Here is a 24,655-nt window from a genome sequence, read left to right on the forward strand (position 1 = left end):
CTAACTGATGTAACTGCAGAAAGTCAGGGACTAAATTGATGTAACCGTGCAAAGTCAATAACCAATTTGATGTAGCAGGGACGAAATTGATACAAAAGTGCAAAGTCGGGGACGAAATTGATGCAACTTGCGAAGGTCAAGGACGAAATTGCATATTTACTCTTTATCGTATCAATGTTAACCTATCATTATAATATAATCTTTTTGAATTTTATAATATAATTTTTATTACAATATAAAAATATTTATTATTGAGGGTAGTTAATATAATTATCTAAATATAAATTAAATATTTTAATCCTATATGATATGACCCCATTTACTGTAATGTGCAGGTTATTTTTCTATATGTATATATACATAAAAGAGGAAATTTCTTTTAATTGTTTCTTGTATTCTAATTGAATATTTAGGCTTCAAATAAACATCAATAAGCCTTTAATTTTTTTTTCACCAATTCCCCACAGCATTTATTGTTGATTCCAATAAATATCAATAAGTCTTTTAATATTCATTCTAATTTTTATTATGTTATATAAAATCGTTATTTCAATAAATTATTTCAATACATTTTTATTCCATTAATAATCCATCAATTATTGAGACGCATTTATTGCTTTCAAGTTAGTTTTACATAATAATATATAGATATAGATAGATGTAAATTTTGAAATTAATTATAATTAGTGTCTTTTTTTTGTTATGCATTAACTATAGTTATATTTACTATAATATTCATTTCTAATATTTATTATGTTAGCTAAAATATTTATTTCAATAGATTATTTTAATACTTTTTTATTCCATTAATAATCCATCATTTATTGAGAAGCATTTATTACTTTCAAGTTATTTTTATGTAATACTAGTCTTCTATCCCTTGCATTGCACGGTTTTATTATCTTATACCTACTAATATTTTTTTATGACAACTATTCACATTTTTGGCAATAACTTTTCTTATTAGTAAAAATAAATGATTAATTTGAAACTCAAAACAATAATCTTCAATAATATTAGACTAAATAAAAATGATTAAATAAAATTTTTTTAACTAATTTACTTATACAATATGAATTATATATTGATTAATGATCAATATATTGATTTATCACGATATTCAGTTCATATTTTTACTAAGTCCGGAATTTATTTTTGCTCTAAAAAACATTGTTTTGTGAGATTCTAATTTTCAAATGTTAGTTTTATTTAATGAATCATAAGCTTATAGGATTTGTGATAAATTTAATTTTTCAAATAACTTTAGTTCCATTAAATTAGTGGCTTGCGATAATCTTTAGCTTTTTTGAAAATTACATATGTAAAAGTTAATTGGTTCTTTTAGTGTCTTATCTTTGTTATCATAAAGTTACATGTATTAAAATTTTCAAATAAAAAACTTGCTTTTAAGTCATTTAATTAATTAATTAATTGAATATCCCATTGATAATTTGAACAATATAAATTTGAATTTTTGTATTTATGAGATGACGTATTCGTTATTTATATTGACCAACTTCTATCTAATAAATATATATATATATAATCTACACAGATTTTTGCATTTATTATTAGTTCTTATAAGATAACTTTCTAAATTATATTAGTTTGAGGAGCTTTCTCATATGTATTTTACTATATCTATAGATAAATGGATATATGAATACTATAATTTAAACATATTTTTTTATTATATAAATAATTTCAAATTATATCATATCTTTGACCTTAATTAAAAAAAATAAGTTCAGTGGCTAAAGCAATGGAAACATATAGTTTTTTTGTATTTATTTTTCAAATTTAATAAGAGTATGAAAATTTTATCAAAATTAATTAATAAATAAAGCAAATTGATATTTCTAACCCCATTAAATATAGGCCTATTAATTGCTTGTAGGAGTCAATTTTACTATATACTAGATTTTTGCAACATTCATTTTAATATTATGCTTGTTCTCATCGTAGATAATATTATGCTTTTTATATTCTTGAGGCGCAGTCAAAACACATCTACCAGGCTTTTGATGTGGGTCTTGATGCGACTTCAGTGCAGTAGACTGCTTCGTCAGGCGATTCTTCTTTAACTTCCTAGGACAAAAATGTTCTTTCAGGCATTCTGCCGAAGTGAGTCGTTGGACAATAGATGACAAAGACTGACCACATATACAAAAATAAAACCCGATGCAAGGCCATATAGACAAGGCTGCGGAGGCAACTGACAACAGAAGATGTTAATGAATAACAAAAAGCTATGAAAAAGTCAAGGAAAGAGGTGGCAAAATACGCGCATAACTCGCTCAAAGGTCCTTTCATAGAGTAAGTAATAGGTGAAGCTTAAAGCATATAAACATGGTGGAATGCTGCGAGCATTGAGAAATTTGGAAAAATAATCAAAGACGTTCCTCCGGTTGTAGAATGAACATTAGAGTTGTTTATCCTCCATGTGGATCTCTGCTACATTCTTAGTTTCATCCATGGCCTCTCCATCTTCCTCTGTTATACCAAGATTAGTAAACTCGGTCAACTTGTGATCATGGTTTTCCAGATCCGGGAAATATTAGCACTCAGATGTGGTTTGGCTTGAAGAGTCACAGAAACGACAGTACTCATTGCTTCCTCCAATGCACCAGTACCGGGCACCGCGGGAGCGGACCCCATTAAACCGTCATTAGAAGTTTTCAGATTGAACGTTCCTTTCTCTGGCTCTTCATCCTCCTTCGGCTTCTCTCCTTCTTCCCAAGAAGTTCACTGCAGTCTCTGGGGCCTGTGACCTACAGGGAGGCCAAGAACTTGTCGATCCGGGAGTATATTTCTAGCTCTTCCTTTGTGAGTGATCTGAGAATTGTCTTGAGAACCTGGACGCCCCTGCAATGCTCCCAACAACTTCGAAATTTTCATCTTTTTTGGATAGTTTTGGAGCAATTTTTTTTTTTTCAGTTTGCATAATCTTACCTTCAAGCCCCCTTGAATGTCGTTCATCTTTTTAACTGCACAGAAGTCATTTCACTTTTATTTTCCTTGACATTCCTCAGCAGAGACTCGATCTTCTCATCGACTTTTTGAATGCTACAGACCAATTCAGAGGATTCAAGGCTCCTGAAAAAAGTGTTGGGGTTAGGGATGTACTCAACCAAACAATAACGCAACAATTAATCTTCCTCCCCTACTGGTGTAATCGAGATAGGAACTAATCAAATCAACCAACAAGCAGTAAAGTAAAACAACACCAAGAATTTTACGTGGAAAACCCCAATGTGGGGAAAAACCACGGGACCAACTCCGAATCAACGATCCACTATGAAGATTATACAATGTCTTTCATCAAGGGTAAACCCTTGGATCACCAAACTCAAGAGAAACACTCTCTTGGATCACCCAAATACTAAATTCGTCACCCACACCGGGTGGTTCACAAAATCAGCTGAAACAGCACCTACAGAGCTCGAATAGAAATTCTGACCGTTCAGAAGTTAGCCCCACGTGTTGTGAAGCTGCTGTCAAAATTTCGTCCCAATCGGAGTTCGTTTGACGTCCCGATCGAGGTTTGATCTCCAGCTGCGCGCTGCCCCTGTTGAGCAGAATTCTCCTCTGCTCTTCCTCTGTTCTGCTGTGCTGTTCTGCTGCTTGCAGCTCCTCTGCCGCTGCTGTCTACCTTGTGCTGCTACTGCAGTCTGCTGCTGCTTTTATACCTCAGCTGATTTGCTGAAACAAAAACCCTAATAAAATGGGTTCTTGGGCTTATTAAGGCCCGATAAAAGCCCAATACAATTTGAGCCCAACTTCCTCCAAATTGGAGGGATACCCAACAAACTCCCCCTCCCGACTATTTGGAGGCTTCAAGCATACCGGCTATACTTCGGCAAACATGAAGTTTCTCCCTAGCGAGAGGTTTTGTCATCATATCAGCTCCATTCTCATCAGTGTGTACTTTGTCTAGCTTCACCAGCTTAGACTCCAACACATCTCTAATCCAATGAAACTTGATATCGATATGCTTCGACCTCGAATGGAAAGTGGGATTCTTGCAAAGATGAATTGCGCTTTGACTATCACAGTGTAGAACATACCTTTCTTGCTTCAAGCTCAACTCCTGCAAAAACTTTTGCAACCACAACATCTCCTTGCAACTTTCGGTCACCGCAATGTATTCGGCTTCCGTTGTAGACAAAGCGATGCACTTTTGAAGCCTTGACTGCCATGAGATAGCTCCCCCTGCAAAAGTCATCAAGTATCCCGAAGTGGATTTCCGGGAATCAATATCTCCTGCCATATCCGCATCCGTATAGCCCACTAACTCCGGCTTACCAGTGCCAAAGTGTAAACACACCTTGGATGTTCCTCTGAGATACCTCAGAATCCACTTAACTGCATTCCAATGCTCTTTCCCCGGATTGGAGAGAAAACGACTAACCACACCAACAGAATGAGCGATATCTGGTCTTGTACAGACCATGGCATACATCAAACTTCCTACAGCTGATGAGTAAGGAACTTTCTTCATCTCTTCTTTCTCCTTCTCACTTGTAGGACATTGCTTCGAGCTAAGTTTGAAATGAGAAGCAAGTGGTGATGAAACTGGTTTAGCATTACCCATGTTGAACCGATCCAAAATCTTCTCGATGTACTTCTCTTGAGAAAGCCAAAGTTTTCCACTTGATCTGTCACGAGAAATATGCATCCCAAGGATCTGCTTTGCCGGTCCCAAATCCTTCATGGCAAAGGACTTGCTGAGCTTTTTCTTCAACTCTGCAATCTTGCTCATATCATGACCGACAAGCAACATATCATCCACATATAACAGTAAAATGATAAAATCACCATCCGAGAATTGTTTCACGAACACACAATGATCTGAAGTTGTCCGTGTGTAGCCATGGCTCAACATGAAAGAGTCAAACTTTTTGTACCACTGCCGAGGTGCTTGCTTAAGCCCATACAAGCTCTTTCTCAGCCTGCACACCAAATGCTCCTTACCTTTAACTCGGAATCCTTCAGGCTGCTCCATATATATTTCTTCCTCCAAGTCACCATGCAGGAAAGCTGTTTTTACATCGAGCTGCTCGATCTCCAAGTTCAGACTAGCTGCCAGTGCGAGAACAACTCGGATCGATGACATCTTGACAACGGGCGAGAAGATCTCCTCGAAGTCAACTCCTTTCTTCTGGTTGAAACCTTTCACTACCAGTCGAGCTTTGTATCGAGGTCGCGAGTTCTCTGTCTTCAACCTGTAGACCCATTTGTTCTTCAATGCTCTCTTACCTTGCGGTAGCTTCACTAGGTCATACGTGTGATTTTCAGACAAGGAGTTCATCTCCTCATTCATCGCCTTCAACCAGTGCTCCTTGTACTCATGTGCCACAGCTTCATCATAGCACTCAGGTTCTCCCCCGTCAGTCAGTAGCACATATTCATGAGGCGGATATCTTGTAGATGATCGTCTTATTCTATCAGATTGTCTAGGTAGATCTGCAGGCCCTAACTGTAACTGCGAGCCTGTATCATCCGTAGTCACATCATCATCTACCTGAGGAATCTCACCCCCAGTCGTGGTTTCTTCATACTCACCAGGTACCTCTTCCATTGGATGCTCTACATCAACCGGTACAGGAATAGAGATCTCGTGAGGATTGCCTACACTGGCCTTCTCTAACTTTTGCAAATCCTCGATTGTCTGGTCCTCAAAGAAGACAACATCCCTGCTCCTGATGATCTTCTTGCTATCAGGGTCCCAAAGCCTGTACCCGAACTCTTCATGTGCATAACCCAAGAAGATGCACTGTTTTGCCTTGGCATCAAGTTTTGATCTTTCATCTCGAGGAATGTGAACAGATGCCCTGCACCCGAATACTCTGAGATGCTTATATGATACTTTCTTGCCGGTCCACACCTGCTGGGGTACATCTCCATCAAGTGCAACTGACGGTGTAAGATTAATAAGATCAACCGCTGACCTCATTGCCTCGCCCCAGAAAGGCTTAGACAGTTTCGCTTGAGAAAGCATACAACGAACTCTCTCAACAATTGTGCGGTTCATTCTCTCTGCAAGCCCGTTCTGTTGTGGTGTCTTCGGTACTGTCTTCTCAAGTTTGATACCGTGAGTCCTGCAATAGTTCTCGAAAGGACCTCTATACTCACCACCATTATCAGCTCTGACACATTTCAGCTTCATGCCTGTTTCTCTTTCCACTGCTACATGGAAGTTCTTGAAAATCTCAGTCACCTGATCTTTAGTTCTCATAGGGTAAGCCCAAACTTTCCTGGTGTGATCATCTATAAATGTCACAAAATAGAGAGCACCACCAAGAGATCTATCCGACATAAAACAAACATCTGTATGCACAAGATCAAGTATATGATGGCATCTAGAGGGACGACTTCTAACAAAAGAAACTCTCCTCTGCTTACCAGCTAAACAGTGATCACAAGTGCTCAAGTGCATACCTTTAACGGGCAAAGACTGCTTTCTAGCAAGAATTTGAATACCTTTCTCGCTGATATGCCCAAGTCTCCTATGCCATAGCTCGATAGGATAATCCTCAACAACATTAACCTGACCGGAGTTGTGTCTGGCACGCAGCCTGTAGAGAGTGTCGGTCTTCTGACCCCGTGCCACAATCAACGAACCCTTGGAGAGCTTCCATCTCCCATTGCTGAATTCATTACTGTAGCCTTCATCATCAAGTTGACCCGTCGAGATTAGGTTAAGGCGAATTTCTGGAACATGCCTCACCTTCTTCAAAAGCAACTTGCAGCCAAGCTCGGTCTCTAGACAGACATCACCAATACCGACAATCTTGCATGATTGTCCATTCCCCATTCTCACATAACCATAGTCCCCGGTAGTGTAAGATGAAAAGAAATCCCGATGAAGAGTGACATGAAACGAGGCACCTGTATCTGCAACCCAGGTAGAGTCCTGACATGTGAAATTCACATAAGCTTCATCACAAATGATGTAGGTCTCTCCATCACATGCCACTGCTGTAGTGCCTTCTTCCTTCTTGCTCTCACCGTTGCCATTCTGATTTTTCTTCAGAGCTCTACACTCCCTTTTGTAGTGTCCCTCTTTTCCACAGTGATAGCAAGTGACCACTTTCCTCGTCTTCGACTTTGATCTGCCCCTCGATTTGCCACGTGAGTTACTATGCTTGGAAGAGAAATTTCTGCTTTGACTTCTCCCCCGTTGTTCAGTAACCAAAGCTTCAGACTGAATGGAAATTCCCGTGCCTTTCCTTCTAGTCTCCTCATTAAATAAATTGTCTGTCACCGTAGCCAACGATAGCTTCCCGTTTGGCGCAGAATTGCTTAATGCAACCACAAGTGTGTCCCAATTATCCGGTAGAGTCCCTAAAAGTAGACAGGCCTGCAACTCATCGGGTAATATTATCTCCAGGTTCGTCAACTGGTTAATAATATCCTGGAAATTACTCATGTGCGCAGCCATATCACCTCCATCCTGGAAACGAAGATGAACCAGCTTCTTCACGAGGAATGCCTTATTTTGTGGTGTCTTCCTCGCATAGAGATTTGTCAATTTATCCCACAAAGCTTTCGCATTTGTCTCCTGAGCAACATGATGATAAATACTATTGTCTATCCACTGCCGAATCAAACCAATAGTCTTCCGATTTGTGCGTTCCCAAGCCTTGTCATCCTTATCTTTGGGTTTCGCGGAATCCCCTTCAATAGGATCGTACAAATCCCTGCAAAATAGAAGATCCTCCATCCGAGACTTCCATATAGAGTAGTTGGTTGCATTCAACTTGAACATAGATCCTGTAGACTCCTCCATCTCGAAAACACCGAAAAAAAAACTCAAACTTCTCTAACCCGAAGCTTTGATACCACTTGTTGGGGTTAGGGATGTACTCAACCAAACAATAACGCAACAATTAATCTTCCTCCCCTACTGGTGTAATCGAGATAGGAACTAATCAAATCAACCAACAAGCAGTAAAGTAAAACAACACCAAGAATTTTACGTGGAAAACCCCAATGTGGGGAAAAACCACGGGACCAACTCCGAATCAACGATCCACTATGAAGATTATACAATGTCTTTCATCAAGGGTAAACCCTTGGATCACCAAACTCTAGAGAAACACTCTCTTGGATCACCCAAATACTAAATTCGTCACCCACACCGGGTGGTTCACAAAATCAGCTGAAACAGCACCTACAGAGCTCGAATAGAAATTCTGACCGTTCAGAAGTTAGCCCCACGTGTTGTGAAGCTGCTTTCAAAATTTCGTCCCAATCGGAGTTCGTTTGACGTCCCGATCGAGGTTTGATCTCCAGCTGCGCGCTGCCCCTGTTGAGCAGAATTCTCCTCTGCTCTTCCTCTGTTCTGCTGTGCTGTTCTGCTGCTTGCAGCTCCTCTGCCGCTGCTGTCTACCTTGTGCTGCTACTGCAGTCTGCTGCTGCTTTTATACCTCAGCTGATTTGCTGAAACAAAAACCCTAATAAAATGGGTTCTTGGGCTTATTAAGGCCCGATAAAAGCCCAATACAATTTGAGCCCAACTTCCTCCAAATTGGAGGGATACCCAACAAAAAGCAGCTTGGAATTCCGACATTTTCCTCAGCGAATGATGACCTTGAAACTATATGAGGCATGAGAGGCTTCCTATCTAGTGAGAAGATAATGAACAGAAGGAATGAGAGATCAATTACCGTTCAGGTGCCTTTGATTTGCATCCTTTCCTACTTCTATTTCTTCACTGGAGCCTCTCAAATCGATTTAATCCAATTCTTGATTTTCTTCGTTGTTAGAAGGACCCTTTGGCATATTAAGGTAGTCCGTATGTTCGCTCTCTTTCTTCAGCTTCTTGCGTTGCACTGCCCCAAAGAGTTCACATCACTCGTTCAATGGAACATCAATTTGTTCCTCCTTTTTCTAGAAGAATTAGCTTAGTTCTTCGACAAGTGCATAGCCCGCTTCCGAGTCCATAAAGCATTTGAGGGCTTTCATCTCTGTTGTTGGTTTCGAGATGCTGATCCCGTCTGGGAGCCTTGTCTTCATGCTCTCTTGATAACTCTGTAGTGCTTGAAATGGCCAAGTTATCTCATCATCTTGCACTCTGAGATCCTGCTTCTATTAAAACCTGATCTTGCTGTTGACTCTTGCAGTGAAACGCCCCAGTTCTTCAAAGCCGATAGGGGTGATTCAGGATGTCATTTGTCGGGTATTAATGAACCTGAAAATGAAAGGTTTAAGAGGTGAAACTTAAATTACGGCTCTTGAATTGAACAAGAGTGCAAACTCAGGTTTATATGTTAAGGGAATTATAAGAGGGGTGTCTTTTTGGAATTGAGTAGACTTAACTGACAAGAATGCCCGAGGTTCTTTGGAATAGAGTAATAAAGTGTAGTTCTTTTTTCTTTGTAATAGAAAAGACACAGTCGGCAGGACTTTTGGAATAGAGGAGATATAATTGGAGTCTCCGTATTCATGAAATTACATGATAGAGCTCCACATTTTTTTTATGTATACGGTAGGCGCGTGCGTTGCATGCGTAGTATGATATATTAATGAAATAAAAATTTATATATAAGTAAAATAACTTTGGGAGTAATAAATGCTCTCTTAAGTTAATGCAATTGATAATATAACTCGATTTTAGAAAATTAAAAAGCACATAAAGGTATAAAAAAAAATCTATCATAAATACAAACATTTATACTATATGAGTGCAACAAATGCAATGATTTAGCTAAGCCGCTTAATAATTAAAAGAAAATTAAAAAGAAAATAATAAACTAAATCTAACAAGTAAAAACTTAAATGAGAATCAAATTCTAAAATTAAGGACAAATAGTAATTAAAATTTTAATAAATGAACTAAATTCCAGTTGTAACAAAAAAATTTAAAATAAAAATCAACCATAAAAAATGATAATAAAAGTACTTAAAAAGAAAAGAAACTATCTATCACTTTTTTTGCTGAATCCCTATCTATCTATATATAAGTCAAATTCATTTGAAGAGCAATAAATTCTCGTCAATTGTGCAATTGAAAATATAAAAAAATTTAATTTCCAATTTTACAAATTAAATAACACTTAAAGATATAAACATATTGCAAATACAAACGTTTATACGTATGTGAGTGCAACAAATATTATATTTTGCCATGATGCAAAAGCTATTTTCAAAAAAAAATTTGTAAATATTTATTTTTGCATTGCAATGTCTAAATTAACGTACATATGATAAATTTGAATTAATTATTAACTTAAGTATATTATATGTATTAAATAAGACAATTAGTAGTAATATTAATATTAAATAATCTAACTTACTCTAATTTTAATAAAAGATTATGAAATAATTGTTTGGAACTTCAAATTAATTTAATAATTTAAAATATTATCAATCTTAACAAAAAGTTAGTCTTTCAAAATAAAAATAACAATATATGAAAGAATATAAAAAAATATACTAAAACGAACACGTGCAACGCACGGGCAAAAGCCTAGTTAAAATTTATTCTATTATTATGCATGATTCTGATTAATAAATTATATAAATTCATAAGGAAATGTTTGACCTTATTCTAGTGGTCAATGTAGTCCACTCTTCTTCGTGGATTTCATCTATTTTTTTTATGGATATTCCATTGGATATCCTTACTTTTTTTCTCTTGAAAATCTTTCTGATAATTATTTTTCAAATATAAAAATTTCATAAAAAATTTTGAAAAAAAGAATTTCTACTTTTTTATGGTAAAATATTTAGTTTTCTTAATTTGAATATTTTGTGAGGTCATATAGAATTTGAATTTTGTTGGAAGTTATAGTTTATAATATTATAATGAAATGAATCTCATCAGGTGGAATTTATGTTCTAAATAACCTGATGGCAAGTGACCTTATTCCAAGAAATTTATTTTTTGCAAGAAAAATATGAATCCATGAGCTCTAGTTTTGTTTAATGTCTCCAATAGAAATTTCATTAACAAATATTTTATTATAAAAAATATTTCTAGTGAGAACCTTTCAACCTATTTCAGATAAAATTTTGATTGGTAAGTTGTTTGAACAATATCTTATTTATAAAATATTTTGACATATTATCATATTAAATTCTTATGAATATTTTGTCAAAACTCTTAAACTCATTTTAGATGAAATTTTTGTGGATAATAATCTCTAAAAAATGCTGAAAGTTTCTTTACAATGACTCCCATCTATATCAACCCATCATAATCATTTCGACATATACCATACTTACGCATGTCCACCTATTTAAACCATATCAAAATGTAAAATTTGAAATCATTCTTCTCGTAACGAGATGTCTATTCATTACGCATAACAAGTTTTATATAATGAAAGCATATACATCCATGTAACTAATGTACTTGATGATCACTTAGGCTCGACCCTAGATTTATCGGAATCTATTGAGCTTATGGATATCAAATGGTGCAAATCAAACTAATAGAGAAAAAGCTTTCTCCAATGAAACATATTATCTCGCCCTTCTATAATCGCAGTGAACTTTTTGGAAATGAAAATATGCGGTTGATTAATTATAATTGATTGAATCTACAAAAAAATGTAATAGTTATCCTCCAAAGATGGGTATGCACTCGTTGGATTTTAAAGTTTAATTTTTCAACTGATAAAGAGTGCCCAACTTACAAATAAGAATAAGATATAACAAGTTATTTCTAAGTAATGAATAAACAAAGAAAAATTTACTTTAAAAAGTTATAAAATGGAAAAGTTTCGAAAAGATGGAAATAAAAACTCATCGATTTTTTTCCAAGAAAACTCGTTCAAATTGATAAAAAAAAATAAATAAACAAATAAATCTCCTAACTAAAGATATCGGAGAAGTACTTCATCAAGAAATTTAAAGTATATCAATCTATTTGATAAAATGGTTCATTTAGGAATTATAAAAGTAGGAAAAAAAAACAAATAAAACGGGGTAAAATGGAAAATAATAAATGTGGAGAAATCGAAAGGAATTTCACACTTTTATAATTAGTATATATATATATATATGTATACGTATAAATTATCAATGAAAAAATGCATATAGAAAGTGATAATTAGTGTATGTGACACAATTTACATGAAAAAGTATATGTGGTTATATGTTAGAAAATTATAATTGAATAGACATATAAAAGGATATAGATGCATACTTTTCAAAGTTGAATGGGTAATTTTAGAAAGTAAAATATCAAGAAACACTTTAAACGATTTATACTTTTATAAATGTTATACATTATTATAATTTTTATTTTATTATTATACTTGAATAGATGATTTATTGATGGAAATATGCATTTGGAATGAGGCGCTTGGTGTAAATGGCTTAATATTGACGAAAAGGTACGTGCGGTTATATTTTAGAGGAATACAATAGAGAAATAGGATGAGGAATACAGATGCATGTGTTTGAAGGTTTTAAGAGTATTTTTGGAAAGTAAATGTGGAGTAGATAGTAAGTAGGTAAATGGCCGAAAGAACTACCTAGTGAAAGAAGAAGTAGAAGTAGGAATCTGAATCTATCAAATTCACCAGCACTTTTTGATAATGTAATTATATATATTTAATATATATAAACATCTCTATCACTATTTTTTAATAATAAAAATTATTTAATTATATCTAATATAAAATAAGCAGCGCAATATTTTTGAATTGGGGAGGCACATGATTTAATTGTGATTTAGGAGGCACATTTAGTAGCCGTAAGTGTGAAAACACTTCAGTGAGTTTGGTATATTTTATTGAATTGCTACAATGCAGTATTTTTTTATTTCAATGGACATTAATATGAAGGGTCATATTGTATTTTAAATAGAAAAGAAAATGTGTCTCCATACATTGAATGAGTGAATGGAATCTGGGAAAATGTCCACGTACATTGAATTGATAAAATAGGAATTAAGAAAACCGTCTACACACATGGAAGGGTAATATGGAAATTTTGAAATGTGAAGAAATAGAATAATGAGTTCCAGACTTTTATATACGTAATAGATAGTATCGATAATTTTAAAAAGAACAGTTAGAAAATTGAAAATGTTTTGGATGTATATCGAAAAGGCATAATCGATAGAAAAAGTGTGACTACACTTTAAGAACCTGAGGCACAAAAGAAACCTTTATCCATCCCCCGCATGTAAATTTCCTTCACCATATAATGACAACATGTCAAGTCTGTGATATTGATCAAAGCAAAATATCCTGACCGTGAGGATCTCAATATTGTTATTACCGAGAATAAAAACAAATGAAATTACGACAGGATATTATTTAGACAAGTAAAAACATATGTTTTCAAAACAAACATTAGCACGCAAGGATAGAAACCTCGCACTTGTAGGCATATGCATATCATCGAGCAGTTCGTAGGAAGGAGTACAAACTTCTACCTTTCTTTGCTTATCAGAGAAGTTTGTGGTTCACTTGATCCATCAGAGAAGAGAGTGAAGAAAAAGAATGTACCTGCCTGTAGAACTTCTACCATATAAAGGAAAATTGCCGATCAGCAGATGTCCCCCAACCATTTACAAGACTGATGAGCGAGTGAAACGCTAACCTGTTATTAGAATTCGGGCCGAATGATTTCGATGTTGGAGAAGAAAGGCGTAATAGAAACTATAGGGGAGAATCGGAAGGCCGGAAACTTGGACCGGCTCCGATGTTTGCAGAAGAGAATTGGCAGAACTCATAGCATCCGTCTGGAAGGCGGGAAAGAGAAACAAAAAATTTAATTGGAGAAACGACGGGTCTAAGCAACATGGATGAACGACATGCCCTTTGGAACACAGAGAAAGGATTTGTACTGAGGGGTATTCTGAGAATTATGTGAAATGAGGAGGGGCATTTTTAGAAATTAAAATGTGGAGAAACACACTAAGGAGTTTCAAACTTTTATATTAGCTATAGATCTATATTTATGTATTTGATATAGTAATTAATCGTCCTTTTCTAATTATTTGGTCGGTTGGCTTACCATTTCGTTTGTATTCCCCAAGAATGAGATATTTTTGTGTGTGTATCCCACCTGTATTCCGAAATCTAATGGGTCCAATTAATTCAGTTTGAGTCGGATCAGTTCATTAAAAGATAAAACTCTTTTACTATGGATTTTTTCCGTTTACAAGACTCGAATCCAAGATCTTATTTAAATTTTTAAGAAAATCAAATTCCAAATCACTTAAACTAGTTCATGTTGGTCAAGAATGAGATATTTACATTTAAAAGCATAGAGTGGGATAGAGTCGAGTTCACCCAAAAAATAGTGGTGGTTTGCGCCTAGAATTTTTGCTGCATATGGACCGGGCCAAAATGGGCCCAATACCATATCTTTTGTACAAGTCGCCTCCCCAATTGTGCCTTTCTTCCACAAAGTATGCTATATTTTCCTGGAAAACTATACATTTGGTTCTTTAGATTTGCAGCTTTTTTATTTTCGTCTTTTTTTTAATTTTTTTATCGTTTAGATTTTATACCTTTAATTACTTTTCTATTTCAATCCTTTTCCTTTTTCTTGATTCATTTTCATCTAATACCTTTGATTACTTTTTAGTTTTCATCATTTTATCATATTTTTTATCAAAGAAGATTTTAATTTTGGTCTTTAACCTTTTAAAGTTATGTTTATCCTATATCTTTTTTTTTTTTTTCAATTTTCTTAATATTAAAAATTTTGTTTCTTATACGTCCACACCTAGAATTCTCATAAAATGCCCATACAACATTTTTAAATTTTTTAAAAATTATTATATTATTTTTAAAAAATAAAACAAGATATATAAAAATAATAAAACAAAAACCGCGAACCTACTCGAGAGAGTGAGCAGGAATGAGCGTTTAGGTCGCAGGCAATCTTGGTAGGGGTAATGGCGATTTGTGTTAACAGAATCGGTACTCAAATTTGAAAATAAAGAAATGGAAAAATACAGGAAAAATAAAGGCAATTGTGATTCGATAGCCACGAACCACACTCATGAGCTTGGTAGTGACACACTATGCAAGGACATTGTAAACCTTGTTACAAGAAATGATGTTGCAAGTGTAATTGTGGATGGAGGTATAGGCTTAAGGTGACCTCCCCTGAGGTGGTAGTGCGACTCCGTCCCCTTCCGGCTACCGCCGCCTCTCTCCCTTTCAATTTACCAACCTTCCTTGCAAAATATATTTTGATAGATTTTGTTTTATTTTTGGATTTAAAATAATAATTTTTTTCACAAATCTCAAAATATCAAGAGGGCATTTTTATGAGAATTTGAGGGGTATAAGGATAAGAAAAAAAACATTTAATATTAAGAAAAAATTGAACCAAAAAAAGAATTAGGATAAAAGAATAATTTTAAAAGTTAAGAACCAAAGTTAGAATCTTCTCTAATAAAAAATTTGATAAAAGGACAAAAATAGAAAAGTAATCAAAAGTACTGGATGAAAATAAACCAAAAAAGGGAAAATGACTAAAACAGAAAAGTATTCAAAGGTATAGTATTTAAACGATAAAATAATTAGAAAAATGACTAAAATAGAAAAGTATCCAAATCTAGATGACGAAATGTATAATTTTTCCTATTTCCCTCTTCTTATCACTGAGTAAAGAATTTTTTTTCTTGGGTCTTCTAATTTTCTCATTCAATTTTGCCACTTTAGAAAATTTAAATTATTTGTTTACATAACTTGTCAAAAAAAATTAATTAAAGTCCATACCAATGGAAAGTGTTTCAGACAAATCCTAGGAAGAACAAGAAGGACAAATGTAAATCAACAAATGGATAGATAGATAGATAGATAGATAGATGAGTGTTCAATGACTGAATCAACAATAGATAAATAAATAAATAAATAAACAAACAAACAAATAAGTATTAAGGGGCAACGGACAGGGTGCACTGCAGCAAAATACATGCTCTGGTATAAAATTAAGAGATAGGTCTCGCATTTTTTTTTTCTATTTGGACTTCTTTTTGTATTCTCTTATTTATGTTTTTTCTATTTTTTTAGTAGGTTCACCGGGCTCTTTCTATATATTAAAAGAAGGTAAAATAGTATTTAATAACAAAGGAAAAGAGAGAGGATGAATTCTCTAATGATTCCAGCAAAAGTAGATGAATATGAATGGCGTGATATCTATGCGTGTGAGTATACAGTATACAGCTCTACTTTGCCTCGACTACAAATATGACCTGGACCTATTATATATATATATATATATATATATACATTTACCAAATATTTTTCAGTTATTTATTTATTTAAGACATTCTTCAATTGAAAAGTTCCCTTTTTATTTCGTTTCACGCTCCCAAAAATATATGATTACATATATATATATATATATGTATGTACATTTTTTTGTGGTCCATTCATAGTGAAATAATACTTTAATGGAATGTAAGCTCAAAATATTCTATATATGAGCACAGCCAAATAATTGAATTCCCACCGTTTTTTCGGCCTGTCCCAGGCTCCAGCCCACCATATAGCGACATGATATCATATGTACTCATATCCATAAATTATCTATCTTATTATTTTATATATATACATATTGCGGCCAGGAAAATGAATTATTTATACCATGGTTAATCATTATCAGCAAATATATTAACTTTAACATGATCAACCGCATGCTTATCCGATTGGTCAATTATTGGAAGAATTTTTACGATCTACTCATCTATAGAATGATGTCTAGGTTTATAACTTTTTCTTTGGTTGAAGGTTTATGTATAACGGGATGGACGGAGGGGGGCTGAGGGGGGCAGTCATTCCCCCCAAAATTTTACGTTAAAAGGAAATGTATATGTTATTGTCCAATTTTTGATGAAAATTCTTATATTCGTCCCCTAAATCGGAATCATTATCATTCTATGCCCTTCAAAGAGATTGTCAAATGGACCTGAGCATTGATACTTTAGTAAAAATCTTTTTGTTGAATGATTTAGTTACATATATGAGTGTACATATATATCATGTGTCTGACGGATTGACAAGATAATTATTTATGTCCGCTGGATGGATGTGAATAATGTGATGGTTTGATTTTTTATTTGTGATGATTTCACTTTGTCTAAATGTGTTGGTATATTTCAGTTCTTCATATCGATATATTAAATATTTACTTTGTAGCAAAGTCATTATAGACTAGCGAAATCCACTGTAGGGTCCCAACACCCAAGTCATCTGATACACAGATTTTTAATTTTTAATTTTTATTTTTTGTACTTTTGGATAGAGTACATATAGATAGATGGATAGAAAAGGGAATGCTACTAGAGTACTTTCTATAATTGACGTTCAGAAAATCCAGTAACCCATCATGTGAAAGCCTGAAATTGATGACTACTACCATCCAGTTATATGAAATTTTGGGCAAAATTTTATGACCAGCTCTGCATGTTATCTCAATTTTTTTTAATCTATAAAAGAATCGCATGAGTCTAAAAAAAATAAAAAAATAGTGAAATAAATGGACGTGAAAGTTTTATTAGTAAGAATTAAACCTAAAATAACTTAGTCCAGAGTTAATGATCTTACTGTACTGCACTCATTCTTCATATATATAAATTAAGAAACCTCATGAAATAACATAAAGAAATGAATATTAAAAAGAATATTCAGTGGAGCTTACCCGACGAGGTGCAATGAATAATATCTACATGATCACTGATAAACGTCTCTGTTAACCCCTTAAAATTTATCTTACAACCACATGGATTATTCTTTTATATTGAGTAATATCAACTGAATGTTTTCTTGGAAATAACGGAACACAATGCCCCCATCAATACAACACCCCAAATGAACTTAATCAGAAACATCAGAGATGGTGGTGACGAGTGTGTGAGAGAGTATATATATATGTGAATAAAAATAACAAAATTGGTACAAAAAACCAAAAAAAGGGGAAAAAAAAAAGTCTACGAAAATTCTCTCTTTATAATTTCCTTTTCAATTTTCTGAGGAATGCTTCAGAAAAGAAAAATGACGGACAAGAAAAAAATCCTTTCCAAGTCCCAAACAACTTTTTTAGGGTTTCAATATTACATATAGAGATGACTTCCACCACTAGTTTTGATGAGTTGGAAAAAAAAAAGGACAACAACATCAAATTGGGATCATACTTAGAAAAACATTAAAAACATGAAAATAAAATTACAGTACAAAAGAAGAGATGAAAAGGCAATGACGAAAGAGAAGTTTTATAGAGTGAAAGCACAAGTGTAATAATCGAGATATAACTAAATATCAGTACCATGATGTCTAGCACGTAAAATGGCTAAACAAAAGCACATAAACTGAGTACATTATTATTATTATAGCACGTAAAATGGCGATGGTTAGGGGGGGTGGCGCGGGAAGGAAACGGTCTGTCCAGGTTGAACGGGAGTTAGGGGCAACTAAGGGAATACAGTAGGGGTAGAGAGGTAATATTGGAAAAGTGAAAATATGGAATTCAGCACTCATATTTTATTTTATTGTAGGGAGATAATATATTAATAATGTGTATATATATATATACACACACATATATGAGAAAAAGATAAAAAGCTTTGAAGTTTGAGCTCAAAAACCCAAAACCCTACGCAGAGAGAGAGAGAGAGAGGGGGGGAAAAGGGAAGCCAACCCACAGATTTTCTAGAGAGGGATGAGTAATTGGCTAGGGTTTTCTCTCACGCCTCACCTGAGAGCAGATGGAGGAGGAAGAAGAAGAAGAGGAGATGATGAGGATGATCATGAAGAGGAAGAAGAACAAATAGAAGTACCAGAACCAGATGAAGAAGAAGAAGATGTACAAGGAGAAGGGAACCAAGGAATCCATCTTCATCATGACCACCACCAACACCACCATCATCAACATAATCATCATGATGATGGCATCTCCCTTATGTCTCTTCGATCTGATGGTTCTCTCAGCGTTACCGAAGGTCCCTTCAGGAGCTCCCATGGAGGACCTCATCATCATCAGGTTCAAGGTATATAAAAGTATATAAACATAATCATTTGCATGTCCTCTCCAATTTATTTAATTTATTGATTATTTAAAGTAAAAAAATGAATAATTGCACAAAATTCAAGTGGTGGGTCTGTCCTATGTTTTTCCTTTTTTGGTTCTTATTGTTCTTGGGCGTGCAATTAATTAGCTGCGTGTTGCATATCAAACCTTATACCATATTTACTCATCTAGGAGTTGATTTGACCTTTTGAATATTAATTAATGATGTAAAATAATTTTTATCATGTCATTTCTTGACGAGGGTTAAGCTGACCCCTAAACGGGATTAATCTCCTTTAACAGGTTGGGGGGAAACTTTGTAATGTCATCGAAATATATAAAATTTTATTATATTTTTGTTATTTTTTTAGAGAATTTGTATGAATAATTATTATGTGATCATCTGATTTGAACGTGTGTATGTATATGTGTTGTTAGAATGGAACTATCAGAGTATAATGGACGCACCCAGCACGAGCAATGAGTCCCCGAAGCTCGAAGACTTCTTCAACTCTCAGCCGCCAGCCCAAAACGATGCCGGGTTCAACATCAACGTGAACGCCCCAGTTCTTGGCATTCCCGCTGTCGATGGAGGCGGGCGGCACCCCTTTAATGGGGTTCAAAGCAGTAACGTCCTTGCCCACCCTCTCCTGTCGCCGCCCTTCCACGGTCTCACCACCACCCCGCCTGGTCACCACCCACATTTTGATGGTGCCACTGGGATCACCTCCGTGTCCGGGCTCAAGTCCTGGCTGCGACAGGCAGCACCGCAGCATCCAGGGGAGAGACCCGCATCCAGCGGAGGGTGCAACTACCAGGCCCTCTCGCTCTCGGTGAACCCGGGTGCAGAGGGCAGTGATGGTGGTGTAGTGGCGCCGCTGGAGCCCATGGTGGTTGGGGGCAAGAGGAGTGGCGGTGATTATGCGTCTCCGGTGGCTGCAGCGGCTGGAAGGGAACCGGTCCCTCGGAAATCTATAGATACCTTCGGGCAGAGGACTTCTCAGTACCGCGGCGTTACGAGGTTTGTTGGTTTTTCTTTTTCCCCCCTCTGTTTTTTTTATTTTTTTATTCTTTTTCTCTTAATGAGAATCTGAATATACCTACGTTCTTTTTTTTTTTATTGAAATCTTCTTCTTTTTTTAAAAAAATTTTGATTCTTGGGATAGTAATGCTTATAGTTTTCGATGAAAATAGATAGCAAAGTCTTGGCAGCGCTATTTTTTTTCATTTCATTCATTTTTCGTATCTTTCGGGTTAATAATGCTAATAATTTTCGATGATGTTTCATGAGACTGGTTGGGTTGGTGCACTATCGAAACGTGTAACCATTTGCCACTTAAAGTTTATGTATAATCACTTTATAAATGTGTAAAGTGGAAGGGGTTCGAAACATGTAACCGTTTGTCACTTAGAGTTTATATATAATCATTTTATAAATGGGTAAAGCGGAAGGGGGCAGATACCGTAGTTTTATCATCAATCATGCGTAGCTATGTATACTATCGAATTACGGTACAAAGATATGATGAGTCATCACACGATAATTGATCATATGCTTCCGTAAGATTATGATTTATGATGGGGGCCCTTATATTATATATGCCAAAATGCTAAATCCTCTCAACAAGTTTTATTCTACTATAATAGTATAGATAATATGCAATTTTTGAAATGATGCAAATGCTATTGCGGTCTCGTGTTCATTGTAGGCATAGGTGGACGGGGAGATATGAGGCACATCTTTGGGACAACAGCTGCAGGAAAGAAGGGCAGACAAGGAAAGGAAGGCAAGGTGATTTAGAGAGAAAAATGAAAAACCATTATTTATTATAATAATGGTAATATTAATACTAATAATAATAATAATAGTTTGTTATTATAATGTTATTACTATTATTCTTCTTGATTCTTTTCCTAGGTTTGTAATAAATTTCTCCTTGGAGAATATGCTGACGTATGCTTCTCTCTCTCTCTCTCTCTCTCTTTAATTTGTTTGATTGTATCGAGGGGGGCCTCTCTAATTCCTGACCTGCAACTCTACAAAAATCTCTGCAGTTTATCTGGGTAAGTAATTGCTTCTGCATGCTCTCTCTAGTCACCTCATTCTCAGCTTTGCAATGAATTAACACTGACCAGAGTCAACTGCATCTATAGTCAATCATTTGTATGCTCGCCACATATCTATGGACCTCGGCTTAACAGCCGTTGGATAGCTTGATATGATAGAAAGGTGAGAGAGATCCAACGGCTGCAGGCACGGTGGCTTGATATATAGTATAATCGAAGCTTCCTGTATACTTATCCAAACCACATGAAAGATTGCTTGATGCCCTGAATTGAATATTATTCTACATTTGCAACATAACATAACGTTGTTATTTCTTTTTCTTGGTCGGAGAAAGATTAGATCTATGGTCTTTGAATTTGTAGTAAGTTCTTAATCAATTGACATATTGATTGATTAACTTCATTTGTGTTAATTAGACTAACAATTAACCGATTGACATATTTGACTAGGTGGATATGATAAGGAAGAAAAAGCAGCAAGGGCTTATGACTTAGCCGCATTGAAGTATTGGGGTCCAACAACTCACATAAATTTCCCAGTAAGTTCGTTATTAGTTGCATTAAAACCAAATATTCAATTAAGAAAAGAAAAATCAAAAGAGGATGTAGCGCAGTGGCGTGCGCTCTCCCGCCCGGTAACCTGGAGATTTCGAGTTCTATATTCAATGAGACTATCCGTGTCCCTTTATTAACTATTAGGATTTCTATTTTATTATATTAGATCAATGGATCTCTCTTATTACTAGAAAAAAAAAATAAAAAGGTGATTTGAATGTACAAAAACATTAATTTGTGCGGTAATAGAATTTCAGAAAGTGATTAATGGTTGTTCTGAATTGAGGATCTCTCAATAATTTACTTTACTGATCATCAGCTTAGCGATTATGAGAAAGAGCTAGAGGAAATGAAGAATATGACCCGGCAAGAATTTGTCGCCCACTTAAGAAGGTTTGCCCTAATTATTCTAATCTCTCCCTCTCTTGTCTCGTTAAGTGGTTCTGCCAAATGAAATTTTTACATTGAATTGCTTATGAATTTCCGGTGTTCACTTCGTATCATGTCAGCGACGAAACTTATATCCTTACAATAATTGATACCAAGAGTAATATCTTCTTGGCGAGTTTCCTGACACTTGTGTGCTGATTAATGATGTTAATTACAATCGATGAAAACTGGTAAATAAATTGAATTTTCATTTGTTGAATTTGCTTCTTGTATATTTTTGTCGTAAAATGAAGTATTATATTCCGATTAATACTTTGGCAGGAAAAGCAGTGGATTTTCTAGAGGAGCATCTGTCTATCGAGGTGTGACAAGGTATGGTGCTCAAAACAACTTTTTTTTTCCCCTCTCCCTGCAATTGCAGCCTTTCTTTCCCCCTTTTCTTTCCATTTTTTTTTCTGCAGTTATAAATTTACAAATACGCAAGATATAATTTATTTTATAGAAATAAAAATGTAAACTATATAATAAAATAAGAAGATGTAGTGCAGAAAACATATTCTCACCTAAAACTAATTAAGAGGTTGTGCCTTCAATTGTTAATACTAAAATTTCTCGTGCTCTTTTTTTTTTTTGTTGCTTTTTCTTTGTTGGCTAGTGACATGGGCATAATTCCTATTAATAGAAGAAAAATTGTATAATAATATAAAATATCCATATGGATATATATATATTATTGAATTATTGAGGTCCATCAGTAATTAATTTTTTTACTTTATTCCAAATTTCCCTTTCTGTGGTCCAAAAGGAGAGGGAGAAAATAAATAAATAAATAAAAAGGTTCCCCTTTCCTCTGATCTGTCAACTTAATTGCACCTCTTTCTTTACCCTGACTGCAGACACCATCAACATGGAAGGTGGCAAGCCCGAATAGGAAGGGTTGCAGGCAACAAGGACTTGTACCTTGGTACCTTTAGTAAGTTTTAAATGTTAAATCAAATCAATCCATTATGGATATACTTCTTCTCTTCATAGTACGTAGTATTTTCCTTTAAAAATATTGACTGTGGGAGGTCGGAATGTATCGTCACATATTAGTGCAGTTTTATGTGTATATGTCAGAATATATATTCTTCCCTTGGCATAAAGGTACCCAAGAGGAAGCAGCAGAAGCATATGATATTGCCGCCATCAAATTCCGAGGAACAAATGCTGTGACAAACTTTGATATCAGCCGGTACGATGTGAAGAGAATATGTTCAAGCTCCACTTTGATAACGAGCGACCTTGCAAAACGTGGTAGTCCTCCAAAAGCAGCCCTCGAGGAGTACGGTTCTTGTGCCACAATGATGGACCCTCACCGGCAACATCCGATTCCCACAACCTTAACTGGTGATCATTGTCACGAGCCTTCTGAGGAGCTCGCTCACATGGTTTCTAGCCCTAAGACTATCCAGAGATGCACGCTCGAAGAAGGCAATAGTTCAGGGGACTTTTGTGCTGGAGAAGTTTATAATTCGCAGGAATACTTCTCGCTGGAAGATCCAACTGCGAAGTACCTCGAAGATCACGCCAGTGACAGGAGGGAACCTGATTCGAGTGGCAATAGGCAGGGGAGTGATTTGGGGTTGGTTCAAAATCAAGTGCTTCCAATGTTCGCTTTGTGGAATGAGTAGTCAAATAGGGTTTGTATGTTGGAAAAAGAAGAGAGGGGAGTCAGAAGGAAAAAGCTAGATAGCTTTGATTTATTGTGATCAAAGGGCCATATATAGTTATATTTATATATCTCCATCTATATATATATATATATATATATTGTAGGCTTTAGTATAGCTAGTCAAACATTATAGGTACATCTTATATTAGGGGAAACATATATTAGCTGCATTAATATGGTGATTATTATATATTTTGTTTTTTGTTTTTTCTCGAAAGGCTATGAGATTATTATATATTTTCAACATATGTTAGGTGGAACATATGTATGAATGTCGAGTATTATCATGCCTTCAATCGATCACTCGAGGCATCTTTGGTTAATTTTCGCGATGCTCTCTGTTCATTTGCAAATTCATTCTGTATGGCTAATTTGGAACCCAAAAATGTTTGTGAATTCAATGACAAGACAGCAGGCGGTCATTCGAACTTTCACAACTTGAAGATTAACTATTTTTTTACTATATCAAAATATTATGAAATTGGATATAGGATCAAATCATGGACGACAAACACGAGCCTGATACAGTTGGAAATATGTTCTCCATGTTGGCAAACTTTATTTATAGTACAGAAATTTGAAACCCGTTGAAACTCGTTGCCCAAGCAAATCTCAACATTGAGCGGGAGAATATGTTGATTGGTATCATGTGCTCTTGTCCAAATAAAAATTTGTGGATGGAAAACTCAACCATTTAATTTGAAGTTTAAACATATAATAGGGATATTCTTATGCTAATCAACGATATGCAACAGCATAGTGGGGTTAAATTTTACTCCTCTTTGGAGTGTATCCAACTATGCAAAGAATAAGGGCAATGGTAAGCATGCTACGATCATATATAGCACGTATATGTATGCAGGTGTTTACATGTGACGGCTAAGTATAAATCAGGGTAAATTTCACAAATAATAGAACCTTCTTTCTCAATAAGAATAA

General features: G+C 35.1%; 1 protein-coding gene across 1 annotated transcript; it reads left to right on the plus strand.

The window, feature by feature from the left end:
• The first annotated feature begins 18,547 nt into the window (after window positions 1-18,547).
• Window positions 18,548-23,925, plus strand: LOC116210193 (AP2-like ethylene-responsive transcription factor AIL1). Its single transcript, XM_031544021.1, has 9 exons — window positions 18,548-18,970; window positions 19,429-20,011; window positions 20,700-20,782; window positions 21,046-21,054; window positions 21,508-21,596; window positions 21,932-22,005; window positions 22,324-22,374; window positions 22,899-22,975; window positions 23,149-23,925. Exons 1-9 carry the CDS (start codon window positions 18,643-18,645, stop codon window positions 23,673-23,675), a joined length of 1,821 nt encoding a protein of 606 aa, XP_031399881.1. The 5' UTR covers window positions 18,548-18,642; the 3' UTR covers window positions 23,676-23,925.
• The last annotated feature ends 730 nt before the right edge of the window (window positions 23,926-24,655 follow it).

This window comes from Punica granatum, chromosome 6, assembly GCF_007655135.1.
Source record: "Punica granatum isolate Tunisia-2019 chromosome 6, ASM765513v2, whole genome shotgun sequence".
In the NCBI taxonomy this organism is placed as follows: domain Eukaryota; kingdom Viridiplantae; phylum Streptophyta; class Magnoliopsida; order Myrtales; family Lythraceae; genus Punica; species Punica granatum.

Coding starts and splice junctions, on each gene's coding strand:
- LOC116210193 (XM_031544021.1), top strand. CDS start 18,643: ATGAGTAATTGGCTAGGGTTTTCTCTCACGCCTCACCTGAGAGCAGAT. Junction 21,597..21,931: donor CAACTCACATAAATTTCCCA/GTAAGTTCGTTA, acceptor ACTGATCATCAG/CTTAGCGATTATGAGAAAGA. Junction 22,375..22,898: donor GTCTATCGAGGTGTGACAAG/GTATGGTGCTCA, acceptor CCCTGACTGCAG/ACACCATCAACATGGAAGGT.